General features: G+C 43.1%; 1 protein-coding gene across 1 annotated transcript; it reads left to right on the top strand.

Annotated features, from left to right (window-relative positions):
* Positions 1–10,761: 10,761 nt before the first annotated feature.
* On the top strand, positions 10,762–15,931 carry LOC135527044 (neuronal acetylcholine receptor subunit alpha-9-II). Its single transcript, XM_064955699.1, has 6 exons — positions 10,762–10,942; positions 11,896–12,041; positions 13,562–13,716; positions 14,118–14,298; positions 14,646–14,997; positions 15,162–15,931. The coding sequence occupies exons 1-6, from the start codon at positions 10,894–10,896 to the stop codon at positions 15,929–15,931; spliced, it is 1,653 nt and encodes a 550-aa protein (XP_064811771.1). The 5' UTR covers positions 10,762–10,893.
* Positions 15,932–16,532: the final 601 nt, after the last annotated feature.

Below are 16,532 nucleotides of genomic sequence, written 5' to 3'. Positions count from 1 at the left end.
TTTAAGAAGAGCTTAATATTGTATCATTATTTTTATGATTTTGTGTGTGCAATTTTAGTAGTCTTCCGTGTGTGTGTGTGTGTGTGTAAAAATCTAGGGTGAGAAGCAAAATGTATGATGCTGGGGAAACAAAGTCCAGTGGTAATTATATACTTGGGAAAAGTAGAACGGGCATATTCATTATAATAGAATTGTATGCGTGTGCATGTAACAATGCTGCATACATATGCATATTTATTTCAATAAGTGTATTTGTATGCACTGCACCAAATGAATTAATAAATGGGTTCAACCAGTCGGTAAAGATGATTAAAATTCAACATGCTGCTGGATCAGCGCAGGAGCAAGATTGACGTATCAAACAATGGGTTCTCCGTTGCGAAAAAGCCGCAGAGCAGATTGTCTGCTTAGTCAGGCGAGAGTTATTAGTCAGAACACAACCAGATGGCAGGGTAGGTAGCATGTGTCTGAGCCAGCCTCGCCAACAAGTCCATCTTTTATCACAGGAGTGGACCTGGCAGCGCGCTCTTATACCCATATGGCAGCCTGCGTGCCTGCACTGGGAAGAATGCCCCTACACGCTTGTGTGTATCAGTCTGTGTCCCTGGGTGTAGTCTATACTGTGCGTACGTAGACTTACACTCTTAGAAAAAAAGGTGCTAAGGGTTCTTCGGTTTGTCCCTTTAAGGGAACCCTTTCTGGTGCTAGGTAGAACACTGCAAAAGGATCTACCTAGAACCCTCTGAATGGTTCTACCAGCCTTACCTGCATTTTTATTATATATATTTTTACAGTACATATATAATAAGGATTTTCTTTCAGGGCCTACATTACTTAAACTAACACAGTGGTCAGAAATTCCTGGTTTACATTAGGCCTGCAAGTCACATGCTGGCTTGCAAAGTGATGTGTAATTCTAATTGGAATCCAGCCAGAGTGAGGATATCCAACAAAAGCGGAGGGGTATAAAGATGCCTCCATGCACCACAAATGCCTTCTTTACCAGGTTTGCCGTATTGTACATTGCTCTCTGTTACTCTTTTGTATCGTCATTAGCACAGAATACACAATCCCAATTTCAGCTCCAAGACGCAGGAAATCTGAAAAAACTAAAAAGTAGATTTTGCTGATTTATTGGCGCATTGGACCATTCGCGGGCCGTAGTTTAAAAACTCCATGGATAGTGGTAAAACCATGACGTCATATATGGATTCCCATATCTTTATGCAACTTCGCCATTTTAACTTTTAATCACCTACATTCAGAATTACTGTCTGGGAGGGAGGATTGTTTATTGAGACTACCTAAATTATGTAAACTAGAATAACCATCTGACCCAGTAATAGGTGCATTTACAAACAGATTGGATTCGTTTAGATAAATGGATGCTACTTATCCTTTGTGTAGCACAAGATCAATCAATCAGACAATGTGCATGCAAAAACAGATCTTGAAACAAACAATTCTGAAAATCACCCTGCAATGTACAACTGACTTAGGTATCCCCCTTTCCCAATAGAGCATGCTGGGATATATGATAATGGCTGGGTGTGGTTTTGAGTGTTACTCTACACAGAGTAAAAATTACACAATCACACAACTCTGGTTATTAACGCCACCACGGAGTGTTAATTTAACTATTTACTAGTTAATTAAACTCCCGAATCAACACTATAAATGTTACACTAAAAGAATCCACACCAGTTAACCCTGGCCAATTTGCTGTGTACCATACAATACACTGTTGGTTCACTCAGACTTCCTTCTTTTATTCTACTCTCGACTCAATGAAAATCCCAGAAAAGAGTCATTTGAAAGTTTATATCTTTGCCATGATTTCTTTATATGTTAATACTGTACAAAAGCTCTGACAAAGTCCTCGAGGCCGAAACGTAAAGCTTATTAAAGAGCAGTGATACTATCAAGAGCAGTGTGCGGGTTTCTAGTTTTTTTATAATCTTATTCAACTGTTACCATGCACCTGCAGCAAAGATAGAGCAGATGTGTGATTGCCTTTTTGAATTTCTTAAATGTAACTACATGTAATATTAAATGTACCAGTCAAAAGTTTGGTCACAACTACTCATTCAAGGGTTTTTCTTTATTTTTACTACCTTCTATATTTTAGAGTAATAGTGAAGACATCAAAACTATAATATAACACATATTGAATCATGTAGTAACCCAGAAAGTGTTAAGCAAACCAAAAATATTTGATATTTTAAAATCTTCAAAGTAGCCACCCTTTGCCCTAATGACGGCTTTGCACACTCTTGGCATTCTCTCAACCAGCTTCATGATAAATGCTTTTCTAACAGTCTTGAAGGAGTTCCCACATATGCTGAGCACTTGTTGGCTGCTTTTCCTTCACTCTGCGGTCCAACTCATCCCAAACCATCTCAATTGGGTTGAGGTCGGGTGATTGTGGAGGCTGGGTCATCTGATGCAGCACTCCATCACTTTCCTTTTAGGTCAAATAGCCTTTACACAACCTGGAGGTGTGTTGTGTCATTGTCTTGTTGAAAAACAAATGATAGTCCCACTAAGCGCAAACCAGATGGGATGGCGTATTGTAGCAGAATGCTGTGGTAGCCATACTGGTTAAGTGTGCCTTGAATTCTAAAGAAATCACAGACAGTGTCACCAGCGAAGCACCATCACACCTCCTCCTCCATGCTTCATGGTGGGAACCACACATTTAGAGATCATCCATTCACCTACACGGCGTCTCACAAAGACACGGCGGTTGTTACCAAAAATCTCAAATTGGGACAGATTTCCACCGGTCTAATGTCCATTGTCCTTTTCTTGGTCCAAGCACGTCCCTTCTTTAGTAGTGGCTTTAGCAATTTGACCATGAAGACCTGATTCACACAGTCTCCTCTGAACAGTTTACGTTGAGATGTCTCTGTTACTTGAACTCTGTGAAGCATTTATTTGGGCTGCAATTTCTGACTGATATATTCTGTATACCATCCCTACCTTGTCACAACACAACTGATTGGCTCAAACGCATTAAGGAAAGAAATTACACAAATTTACTTTTGACAAGGCACACCTGTTCATTGAAATTCATTCCAGGTGACTACCCCATGATGCTGGTTGAGAGAATGCCAAGAGTGTGCAAAGCTGTCATCAAAGCAAAGGGAGGCTACTTTGAATAATCTCAAATATATTTTGATGTTTAACACTTCTTTGGTTCCTATATGATTCCATATGTGTTATTTCATAGTTTTGATGTCTTCACTATTATTCTACAATGTAGGAAATAGTAAAAATAAAGAAAAATCCTTGAATGAGTAGGTGTGTACCAACTTTTGACTGGTCCTATATATTCTTTCTATATATAGTATAATCAAATTATCAAACCACTAACTACAGGACTTCACCTTCCTTATAATTGTAAAATACATATTTGTATGTTTAGTGTTGGGAGAAAATGTGCATATTTTCTAAAGATCTCTCTTGATCAAAACATCTGTGAACATCACACAAAGCTGTAGCTTGGCTTCCTGAGCTTGCCTTTCATCACATATTAATCTTGTCCATCTATGACAAAACAGAAAGTGTTATTTGTTTAAAATCTAATAATTATTTTAGATGAATGGCTATAAGTCGATCTCTGAATGTGCTATAGTGATGAAACCACTCTCTCCTGCTGCACTACAATGTATTGCAGGCGTGTGCTTTGTCAGTGGCTGTGACATAGGGTTCAGCCAGGAGTTGATGGACAGTCGGAAGAACTAATTAAATAGTAGGAGGGACATCCAAGCTTCAAGTGGTTTCAGATTTCACATCCTACATAAAACAGGGAACTTTACATCTAAGAGGTTTTTAAGGAATGCCAGATACATGTACAAATATTCCCATGTAGGTACAGTTTAAAACAAACTCCTGATGTTTAAGTTGAAACAATAAAGTGAACACTAACGCTCAGGCGCTATTTAAAATAAAGAACAAAATACAATTTAAAAGCTTATTCAGATTCAGAAGGGTTCTAGAATCCTTCTTTCCTTCTGTTACAAAACCACTACCCTTAGCATAGCAGGCATAAAAGAAACGCCTGTATCTAGAACCCTACATACTGGTCATGAGGAGAACAAAAGAAATGTTGGGGGAGGTTCTCTTCTGCACTGTTCATCCAATCCAGTAAATGTGAAGGTATTAAGATGGAGTGTCGCCTTGTTAAGGTCCAAATGCGGAAGTCGTGTCACTGGCTCTCTTTCCATATCCCCTGAAAACTGGAACATCTGGTTGTTGGGGACTCGGCAGAGGCTACAAAACCCCCTAACTAGCGTTGTTTTCGTGCTGCTCTGCTATTCGCTGCTACTTCGCTACCAGCCAAACGTTTTGCTTTTGACTTTTAATAGCCGTTTAATCAATCTCTGTATTTAACAAGTTGACCAACATCTTATTTTTTGTATTTTTTTCATTCAACTTTATCACCCCGGACACTTTATCTGGAAATTGATCTGCAGGACCACCACCAGCTGAAGAGGTTTGCTACAGTGCCTTCAGAAAGTATTCATACCCCTTGACTCATTTTACATTTTGTGTTACAGCCTCAAATTCAAAATGAATACAAAAAAATAAACCCATTCTCACCAATCAACACACAATACACCATAATGACAAAGTGAAAACATGTTTCTAGAAATGTTTGTTGGTGTATTGAAAATAATTAGACATCTAATTTACATAAGTATTCACACCCCAGAGTGAATACATGTTAGAATCACCTTTGGCAGCGATTACAGCTGTGTCTTTTTGTCTTTCCTATCCTATGGATGTGTCCCAAACTCACTAAAAGTGGCAGTAAAAAAAGCCAAACCTCAACCCGGGAATCTTTTACTATCGGCCTATATGGATTCTCCCATTCCTCTCAAAAACATTAGAAAAGCTGTTGCTCACTGCCTTCTTATAAGACAAATAAGTTATACAAAAAGCTCCAGTCTGGTTTTAGACCACATCATAGTACTGAGACGGCGCTCGTGAAGGTGGTAAATGACGTTACAATGGCGTCAGACCAAAGCTCTGCATCTGTTTCCATGCTCCTAAACCTTAGTGGCACTTTAGACACCATCAATCACCACATTCCTTTGGAGATATCAGAAACCCTAATTGGTCTACTCGGACAAGTTCTTGCCTGGTTTAGATCTTATCTGTTTGGAAATATATCAGTTTGTCCCTGTGGGTCGTTTGTCCTATGACAAATCAATGGTAAGTTTCAGTGTTCCTCAAGCTTCCGTCCTATGACCACCATTGTTTCCACTATATATGCTACCTCTTGGTGATGTCATTAGGAAACACAATGTCAACTTTCACTGGTATGCAGAGACATACAGATGTACATTTCAGTAAGACATGGTGAAGCCACAAAATGATCTAGCCCGGAAGCCTGTGTTTCAGACATAAGGAAGTGGATGTCGGCAAATGTTTTACTTTTGAACTTGGACCAAACGGAAATGCTTGTTCTAGGTCCCAAGAAACAAAGAGATCTGCTGTCGGATCTGACAATGAATCTCGATGGCTGTCTCAAATAAAACTGAAAGACCTTGGCGTTATTATTTTTTCCATCTTAGTAACATCGCAAAGATTCAAAATATTTGTCCAAAAATGATGCAGAAAAGCTCATCCATGCTTTTGTCCTTTTAAGATCAGACTACTGCAATGCTATAGTCTCCGGCTACCCAGATAATGCACTAAATAAACGTTGGCTAGTTCTAAATACAACTGCTAGAATCTTGACAAGAACCAAAATATTTGATCATATTACTGACTTCCTGTTAAGGCTTAATTTCAAGTTTTTACTGTTAACCTACAAAGCATTACATGGACTTCCTCCTACCCATCTCTCCGATTTGGTCCTGCCGTACATACCTACATGTACGCTACGGTTACAAGACGCATTCCTCCTTATTGTTCAAAGAATTTCCAAGTAAACAGCTGAAGGCAGGGCGTTCTCCTAGAGAGTTCCATTTTATGGAATGGTCTTCCGATCCATGTGAGAGTCGCAGACTCGGTCTCAACCTTTAAGTCTTTACTGAAGACTCAGCTCTTCAGTAGGTCCTATGGAGTGTAGTCTGGCCCCTGGGTGTGAAGGTGAACTGCAAGGCACTGGAGTGACGAACCACCCTTGCTGTCTCTGCCTGGCTGGCTCCCCTCTCTCTGCCTCTGACCCTGTTATGAGGGCTGAGTCATTGGCTTGCTCGCGCTCTCCCATGCCATTCATAGGAAGGGTGCACCACATCATACCAGGCGTTTTCCCCCGCTATACTATTTAAGTGGGTTGAGTCAGTGGCGTGATCTTCCTGTCGGGTTTTGCACCCCCCTCGGACTCGTGTTGTGGGGGAGATCTTCGTGGTCTCCTTCATTAGATCGAGAAAACCCAAACTATCCTCTGCATCAGCACAAAACACTGCTGGCTCAAATGCACCCACAGTCAAAATCAATAGGTTAAACAGAACTAATAAATCGACTGACAAATGTCACAGGTAGCCATTAGCTCACTGCTAACCAACCTATACATGCATGCGTTCCAAGATCCAGAGATATCCATTCATACCAGGCAAATCTAAACCAGCATGCCATGCACAAATGCTACAAACCATAGCCACTCGCTTAGCACTAACACACTCTGATTTACCAAAGATACGTACCATAGCAAACATTTGCCACTAGCCTAACGCTAACACTAATACATGCGCCACAGACTCCAAACTGGGTAATGTAATCCTGCAAAAAGCACTAACAAAAGCTGCCAAAACAGTCAACACAAAATGTTCCGGCCCATGAGCAAAACAACTTATCAGCCCTACAGTAGCTAACGACTCCCAGCTGCAAACAACTGACTACCTTCACGGGTACACCAAACATTTCTGTTGACCAAAATAACATGAGCTGTCTCGCTAGCTAGCAAACTGAAACTCACATTAAACTTTCTCAACAAATGCACAACCACATTACTGAACCATACCGCTTCAAAACCACCCGGATTAGAACCACAAATGCCAACATTTATGCTGTACAAACTCCCATAGGTTATGATACCCATAACTATCCTACGGATTTTGTTGCACTTGCTTTGTCTAGTGGTCCTATGCTTAGTCACATGGTATGTAACTTGAATGAATGTGTGCATTTATTGTGTATTCGAAAGTATTCAGACCCCTTGACTTTTTCCACATTTTGTTACGTTATAGCCTTATTCTAATATTGATTAAATGAATACAAATTCTCACAAATCTACACACAATACCCCAAAATGACAAAGCGAAAACAGGTTTTAGACATTTTTGCAACTTTAAAAAAAAGAAAAAAAAGAAATACCTTATTTACATAAGTATTCCGACCCTTTGCTATGAGACTCAAAATTAAGTTTAGGTGCATCCTGTTTCAATTGATCATCTTTGAAATGTTTCTACAACTTGATTGGAGTCCATTTGCGGTAAACTCAAGTGATTGGACATGATTTGGAAAGGCACACACCTTTCTATATAAGGTCCCACAGTTGACAGTGCACGTCAGAGCAAAAACCAAGCCATGAGGTCGAAGGAATTGTCTGAAGTGCTCAGAGACAGGATTGTGTCGAGGCACAGATCTGGGGAAGAGTACCAAAAAATGTCTGCAGCATTGAAGGTCCCCAAGAACACAGTGGCCTCCATCATTCTTAAATGAAAGAAGTTCGGAACCACCAAGACTCTTCCTAGAGTTGGCCGCCCGGCCAAACTGAGCAATCGAGGGAGAAGGGCCTTGGTTAGGGAGGTGACCAATGGTCACTCTGACAGAGCTCCAGAGTTCCTCTGTGGAGATGGAAGAACCTTCCAGAAGGACAACCATCTCTGCAGCACTCCATCAATCAGGCCTTTATGGTAGAGTAGCCAGACGGAAGCTATTCCTCAGTAAAAGGTACATGACATCCCACTTGGAGTTTGCCAAAAGGCACTTAAAGGACTTGTCTGACCATGAGAAACAAGATTCTCTGGTCTGATGAAACCAAGATCTTTGGCCTGAATGCCAAGCATCACATCTGGAGGAAACCTGGCACCATCCCTACAGTGAAGCATGTTGGTGGCAGCATAATGCTGTGGGGATGTTTTTCAGCAGCAGGGACTGGGAGACTAGTCAGGATTGAGGGAAAGATGAACGGAGCCAAGTACAGAGAGATCCAAAAAAAATACATACAAAAAATATCAATTTTAAAACAAGGCTGTAATGCAACAAAATGTGGAAAAAGTCAAGGGGTCTGAATACTTTCAGAATGCACTGTATGTGAGAAACCAGCGTTTGAGGACCATGCTAAATGCTCATGTGCCCAGGGAGACAGCAACCTTACCTTTGTCCAAGGCCAGCTCTGTCTCACTTGACCTCTTGGTTAGCCAGTCCAAGCGGATTATTATTTGTTCAGCTGCAAACTGGGACACTGACTGAGATCACCTTAATTGGCAAAACCTAATGTGCTTATCAGCCAGGCTCAACACCTGGAAAAGGTTTGCTGCTGCCCCCTGGGGGAATAGAGTGTGGAAGTGTAACCTGGATAGTGGGTTTGTCTATATCCTAACACCTTCCCCCCATGTCATAACACTTGCAAAGAATCATCAAAGAACCCTTTCTTCGAAAAACTATTCTTAGGATGAAAACGGCTCTTGGTAAAATCCTATCGCTCCGCAAAGAACCCTTTTTCTAAGAGTGTGCTGTGTATGTAGACTCTGGAGCCTTTTGCGACACCATGCAAACTCCCCTGCTGCACAACAACAGCTGCTATCAAGCTACAGAGATAACCAGCCTCAGGTTTCCTAAGCTTGTTTTGTACCTCCCCTTTTCAACCTGATGAATATCTCTCCCCTGGCACACCACCAAGTCTCCTGACAGAGTTGAGACAAGCTGAGGCATTTAGGCTCAAAGTATAGGTCCAATGATACTCAGTAATGTGAGAAGAGATCTGAGTGAACGTCAGGGTGGTAACAGTTTACCCAGCTAGTGCATAAGGGTCTGAGAACCATATGTTTCTTAGAGCCTGGTGAGAGTGTGGTTGCCCTATGGTTATTTTGCATTCAACCTTCCCATAATATTTCCTTCAGGTTCCCTCATGTGGCCTGCCGAGTGCCACAGCGGTATAAGGCACTGCGTCGCAGTGCTTGAGGCGTCACTGCAGACCTGGGTTTGATCCCAGGCTGTGTCACAGGGGATTTTCTTGCCCCATCACGCTCTAGCAACTCCTTGTAGTAGGAGTAGTCCGCGCACCTGCAAGCTGACTTCGGTCGCCAGCTGGATGGTGTTCCCTCCAACAAATTTGTGCGGCTGGCATCCGGGTTAAGCGAGCAGTGTGTCAAGAAGCAGTGTGGCTTGGCAAGGTCATGTTTCGGAGGACGCATGGCTCTTGACCTTTGCCTCTCCTGAGTCCATAGGGGAGTTGCAGTGATGGGACAAAACTGTAACTTCCAATTGAGGAGAAAAAAAGGGGTAAAAGTATAACAAAAGGTTTCCCCATTTAAAGTCATGTTCAGAGAATGTTAAGAAACAACATTTTTCTGTGGGAATTTCAGTACTTCAGCATAACATTTTCTACAGGTTTTCTTATGGTTCGATTTAAAGTCATGTTCTGAGAACATTAAGAAAACTTTCCATAAAAAAACAGAAGAAAACATTAGTAACAATCAAAGAATGTTATTTAAAAACATATACATTCCTTTCTCAGCGTCAACAAAACTCTCTCTATCCTCTGTCTTGTTAAGTGTGTTCAGGTGCTTGTTTCCTTTGAAATAGGGTATGTTTGAATAGACTGAATAGAATGAACAGCTTTTAATGAGTAAAAAAACAAACATGAAATCCTTGTGGCGCAGCGGACAATCTCACTGATTCCATACCGCAATAAAATTAAATGTGTTTGCATGATTAATGCCTAAGCAAATTAATGTGTATCTGTGCTTGGAGTGAAAAGAGTGTTATTTACAACCTAGAATTTCCAATCTCAGAATGTTAATCAGACCAACCAGGAAAACTTTCAGGGAACCATAGAAACATTTTCTCAGAACAGACCTGTGACAAAAAAAAATGTACATTCCCAGAACAGGCAAATATTTCAATTTTTTTAGAAAATGTTCAGTTTTAACAGTCACGAAACATATGGCTTCATTCCCAGAACCAATGGGAAACCAAAAACATACGTTCCTACAATTTCCAAGGAACTAAATGTGCTAGTTAGGTAGGTCCCAGGTTGATGTTTTCTGAAGACAACTGTGTGTCTTGGACTTTAATACCCTCATAAGAACACATCTACTGGTTTTTACCACCCAGATATAATCCTCTACCATCTCTTCCCTCTGTGCCCTATTACCCAGGTCCCCTGTGGGCCCTCCAAGGCAACCAACCCAGAGAATTGTAGGCTATAACCATTTGACTACCACAGCACCCATGACCATAAAACCACACAACCATTCCTATGCCATATCCAAACCGGACACCCATGCAATTAGGTTTGAAGACTGTTGATCCACTATTATATTGACTGAATCTTCTGCATTTATCTCATATGACCCACAGCCTGTTGCAGGCCCGCGAGCCCACCTGCCAAGCGTTTGATTGACAGCTGAATAGATCCTGTGTGCACTGAGCCGATGCTCGGAGGGCATCTTGTTTCTCTCCGTCTGCGCGTGCTACGTGATAGCTGGGGTCCTATTCCGTGTCTGAGCAGCCATGCAGCCTCCTCTGCCAAGCAATAAGCGCTGCCCTGAAGCGCGAAGGGGACGAAAGGAAATTACAGGATGCTATCAGCAATTGAGTTCAATTGGGGTTGAATGAACATCATGTAAACCTGAATGGATTTAAACCAAGGAGTGGTTATTTATTTTGCTCCAACATCCTCCAGTTTTCTTCTGGATTTATTCATCCAAAATGCGGAAGATGGTTCCAGTTGTGTGCTTTGCGACGATGTTGCTCCAGGGTAAGTCAGTGGCACTTGTGCCGTACTTTGGACATTTTTTGGAAAGCTTTAGGAGTTTATGATATGGAAATCTAAAGATGATATTTCTATACATGTATGTCTCGTTTTATATACTATTACCAGGCTATTTCTTTCTGACCTAGATCGACATTTTTGCTTCTTTAGTTCACAACATAAAGTATTTTTATAAATCCAAGTGCGCTCATTTTACACATTGGATTGTTCGCAGAGGTGGAAAAAGTATTCAATTGTCATACTTGAGTAAAAGTACAAAGTAAAAGTAAATGCTACACATCAAATTCCTTATATTTAGCAAACCAGACGGTACAATTTCGTTTTTTTTAAATAACTTTTTTTGACAGCCATGGGCACACTCCAACACTCAGACATAATTTACAAAGGAACTATTTATGTTTAGTGAGTCCACCAGATCAGAAGCAGTAGGGATGACCAGGGACATTCTCCTGATAAATGTGTGATTTGGACCTTTTTCCTTTACTGCTAAGCATTCAAATTGTAACTAGAACTTTTGGGTGCCAGGGAAAATGTATGGAGTTAAAAGTACATCATTTTCTTTAGGAATGTAGTGAAGTAAAAGTAAAAGTAGTCCAAAATAAACAATATTCAAGTAAAGTACAGATACTCCAAAATCTACTTAAGTAGTACTTTAAAGTATTTTTTACTTAAGTACTTTACACCACCGATTGTTCGGCATGCCCCTTCAGCATTTCGACCCATGAGTCACACAATCTTCAGACCATACTCTAGCCAAACAAGGCGATCCTTTAATTGGTGCTCAGGTGGATTAAATGGGGTAGCTGTGGAGTGGGGCTTGAACCAGCATTCCATGGGGCCAATATCATGCCACCTGTGCCATTAAGGCTTTGACCCCTCAGAGTCTACACCTATAAAGGGAGACTGCAACAAATAACTTCTATATTCTCCTATCGCAGTGGCTCACTCGGCTCAGGGCCGGTACGCTCAACAGCTGCTCACCGACCTGATGGAGAACTACTCAAACGCCCTGCGGCCGGTGGAGGACACAGACAAAGCCCTGAACGTCACCCTGCAGATCACTCTCTCCCAGATCAAAGACATGGTGAGTCTCAGAGATGACTGACTGTGTCTCGACGATGAGCAGAGCACCACTGGCAATCTATGACTGGCTTCTCTCTCGATGAGGCTTTGACAAAATGTCATCCTTGATCAAATACTTTCAAATATATCAAATATATTGTAGAGAGAGAGATCGTGTACTTTTGATCATAAAGCATTGTGAGAGAAAGGCATCAATTGCCAGTGCTGCTCTGTTCATTGGTAAGACAGTCTAGTCTGCATATAGCATAAAGTCAGTCATCTCTGTGACTCACCTGGTCTTTTACCCAAGCATGAAAGGCATATGCACTGAATCTTTAACATGCACCCGGGCAGGGCAGATCGGTCCGCCAAGATGCCCTCACTGTATTTGTTACCCAGTTGATTGTGTTGGTTCCTCTGTTGATGTGTATGAGAATCAGAAACACCCAGAATTTGCCTTGGTGAGAAGGTGCTGCCTGCAACAGACAATAATTAAACCGAATGCAGATACCAGTCCAGATGGACGTCATACAGAATATACAATACCGGAACAGGGACCATAAACCAAACCTCTGGAGCATAGGCTGATTACAGTGGCAATACACCATTTACAGAGGGGATCTATCTACATAAGCAGGGGGAGGGATGTCGCCATGGTGAATAGATGCAGTGTTTTGCGGAGGTGCACATCGTGCAATTGCAATTGAGTGCAGATTAGAATTAGAGGTCACTGATGACAAGGTGCAGTGGTCAGCTAGGAGGTCTGAGAGACGTCAGACCTCCTACTGTACCGGCCTACAGTTACTCAGCCGTCTCCTGTTTCAGTCCAGCGGAGGGTCAACCTCCCCTTCTGTGTGTCTGTGTGTCTGACTAAGTAACTAAGTGCATCTTGTCCGGTGCACCCTGAAGAGAGACGAGACATCTGTCCTACGGTCTTCATCCTCGTCTCTGTGATGATGTCATCCTGCCACTTGGAAACGCACACAGACCCATTACGCATGTGTGACCTGTGTGTTCGTGTGTGTATCCGAGTGTGTGTGTAATGAAGGTTCCTTTATTCTCCTTGGTTCTCTGCTTTGGTTAAGCAGTGCATCAGGTTCTGGCAGTTATACTTCCTAAACTGGGTCTGGATTTCACTGTGTCTGACAGCTAGTCTGAGACTTTAGTGGGTTATTGAGTGACAGAGAGAGAGAGAGAGAGGGGAAGAGTGAGAGAAATAGAGAGAGCGAGAAAGAGTGAGAGAAATATATATATTTATAGAGAGAGAGAGAGGGAGGAGAGAGAGATACACATGTACAGTGGCATATTGCCCTTACCTGTGTGTGTGTCCACATGCCTTGTGTGTGTGTGTGTGTGTGTGTGTGTGTGTGTGTGTGTGTGTGCGTGCGTGTGCGTGTGCATGTGTGTGTGTGCGCGCATTTGTGTGTGTGCGCATCTGTGTGTGTGTGCGTGTGTGCACATCTGCGGCATCTGTGTATGTGTGTGTGTGTGTGTGTGTGTGAACCTGCATCTGTATATTTATTACTGTGCCTGTGTATGCAGGATGAGAGGAACCAGGTATTGATAGCGTACCTGTGGATCCGTCAGACGTGGCACGATGCCTACCTGAGGTGGAACAAGGAGGACTACGATGGCCTGGAGGTCATACGGATCCCCAGCAGCCTGGTGTGGAGGCCTGACCTCGTCCTCTATAACAAGTACGCACGTACGTCACACAGATATATACAGCCACTGTACCATGATATCGGAATGACTTATTCTATCTAGAAACAACCTCCCTTATTCACAATAACTATTGGTCCATGAATTGGTCATGTATTAATGCAAAGTATATGTATATATTGAGGAAGATGGTCCCATATACAGTAGCTAGTAGCTAGTAATGACATGGTAAGGTGGCAGGTGGCCTAGTGGTTGAGCACGTTGGGCCTGTAACCGAAAGGTCGCTGGTTCGAATCACCGAGCTGACGAGGTGAACGATCTGTCGATGTGGACTTGAAAAAGCCACCTACCTCTAATTGCTCCTGTAAATCACCGACTAAAATGTCATGTTGTTTTATTACAGTGTACAGGTACTAGTTTCCCCGTTCTTTCTCAGGGCGGATGATGACTTCTCAGGGCCGCTAGACACGAACGTGGTGCTGCGCTATAATGGGGAGATTACATGGGATGCTCCGGCCATCACCAAGAGCTCCTGTGTGGTGGACGTGTCCTACTTCCCCTTCGACAGCCAGGAGTGCAACCTCACCTTCGGCTCCTGGACATACAACGGCAACCAGGTATACAGGATGGGCATACATCCACAGATGATATATATATCTATTTTTTAAATTTATTGAACCTTTATTTAACTAGGCAAGTCATTTAAGAACAAATTCTTATTTACAATGACGGCAAACCCGGACGGCTGGGCCAATTGTGCACCGCCCTTTTCCTACTGCTTCAGACTGCCCTGCCGCAGACAGGCAGACACACACATTCCTCGGTGTGGTGATATCATTCGACCATTATCGATGCAGACAAACTCATTGTGTGTGTGTGTGTGTGCGCATTACACATGTCCTGCTAAAACAATGCTATTACGGTCCCATTATATTTCACCCTCTATTCCTATGTCTCTTCCCAGGTTGACATAGCCATGGGCATGGACAGCGGGGACCTGTCTGATTTCGTGGAGAACGTTGAATGGGAATGCCACGGCATGCCGGCCACCAAGAACGTCATTATGTACGGCTGCTGCTCCGACCCCTACCCTGACATCACCTACACCGTTCTGCTCCAGCGCCGCTCCTCCTTCTACATCTTCAACCTTCTCCTGCCTTGCTTCCTCATCTCCTTCCTGGCTCCGCTGGGCTTCTACCTGCCGGCTGACTCTGGGGAGAAGGTGTCCTTGGGGGTCACCGTGTTGCTGGCCCTGACCGTCTTCCAGCTCATGGTGGCCGAGAGTATGCCGCCGTCTGAGAGTGTGCCGCTTATTGGTGAGCGTGTACGCCCCCCCCCGTTGCATCTCTTAGCCTTTCTCTAACTCTCTCACACGCACCTCAAATCTCACACACTCGTTACGTCTCATACACACATGCATCTCATACACACATGCTGTACATGTGCATGAACTCATTTTTCCCTCTCCTGTATGTCACAGGAAAGTACTACATCGCTACCATGACGATGATCACAGCCTCCACGGCTCTCACCATCTTCATCATGAACATCCACTTCTGTGGGGCCGAGGCCAAACCCGTCCCCCACTGGGCCAAAGTCCTCATCATCGACTACATGTCCAAGATCTTCTTTGTCTACGAGGTGGGAGAGAACTGTGCCACTGCCACCTCTTCCTCCTCCTCCTCCTCTTCCTCATCACATTTTGGCCAGGACGATGTCCACCAACCCAACTTCAGCCCCCACCGCCAGGCCAATGGGAAGCCGGGGGGCAACAGCGGGCGAGAGAACCAGTACCGCCACAAACACCCCAGACCCCAGACTCCTGGACCTCAACGTCACCCCAAGCCCCGACACCAACACCACATCACCAGAGACGAGAAGAACCATCTCTCCAGCTCCAAATACGAGGGCTTTGAGTCCAACAGGAACCTCCCCCTGGGGGACTGCTGCAAGGAGGCTCCGCCCTGCTGTCCGGAGGATGAAAAGACAGCCGTGGTCGCTGCTGCGGTGGCCTCAGTAACCTTTGGCCCCTGTGTGTTCTGTAGTCACGGCAGCAGCTTACCCGGGGTGGACTCCAAGCTGGTGCGGAACGTGGAGTACATTGCCAACTGCTTCCGGGAGCAGAGGGCCACCTGCGCCAAGGGGGCGGAGTGGAAGAGGGTTGCCAAGGTGATGGACAGGTTCTTCATGTGGATCTTTTTCATTATGGTCTTCCTCATGAGCATTCTGATCATCGGCAAGGCACCATGACAATGCTGGCTACCCACGTGTTGTTATTGGAGACTGTTCTGCGCACGGTTTCCCAAAAGCATCTTAAGGCTAAGTTCTTTGTTAGAACCATATGATCCTATGGTTCTAAGATAAACTTAGCCTGGTGCTTTTGGGAAACCAGGCCCTGTTCTTTTGTTCATCAAGAGAGCATTTTCATGTATATTATGTGTGTAATATGTCTTACTGATGAAACTAAAGAAGGTGCAAAGAGAGATGGCTATTTTGATTGATATCTATGTTATTTCCTCATTTCTGTTAACCTTATTGGAGTTTTAACATTTCGACAAATACATTGAACTGCATTGTGGAGGAAAAACTATATTGCACTCATGATCAATGTCCTGATTATCATAAGCACGATCAGTTACTGAAGTTTGTCAATTCATTTCACTCTTTCTTTTCATCTCTGTACAGAAAATATGTTATATTAAAAAAAACATAGCAAATACCGTGTATAAGTAAACTCAAATATCCCTACAAGTGTATACTATACTGTGTGTGAATGAACAGCACACTCCATACACCCTCCCCATACTAATATCGCCACATGTCTCCACTAAATAACAACATTAGAACTATC

Source organism: Oncorhynchus masou, chromosome 32 (assembly GCF_036934945.1).
Source record: "Oncorhynchus masou masou isolate Uvic2021 chromosome 32, UVic_Omas_1.1, whole genome shotgun sequence".
Classification (NCBI taxonomy): domain Eukaryota; kingdom Metazoa; phylum Chordata; class Actinopteri; order Salmoniformes; family Salmonidae; genus Oncorhynchus; species Oncorhynchus masou.
This window is presented reverse-complemented; position numbering and strand designations above follow the sequence as displayed.

Bases quoted from the DNA above. Each gene is read 5' to 3' on its own strand.
- LOC135527044 (XM_064955699.1), top strand. From the start codon at position 10,894: ATGCGGAAGATGGTTCCAGTTGTGTGCTTTGCGACGATGTTGCTCCAG. The intron at 12,042-13,561 runs GTGAGTCTCAGA...CTGTGTATGCAG, and splicing joins TCTCCCAGATCAAAGACATG to GATGAGAGGAACCAGGTATT. The intron at 14,998-15,161 runs GTGAGCGTGTAC...TGTATGTCACAG, and splicing joins TGAGAGTGTGCCGCTTATTG to GAAAGTACTACATCGCTACC.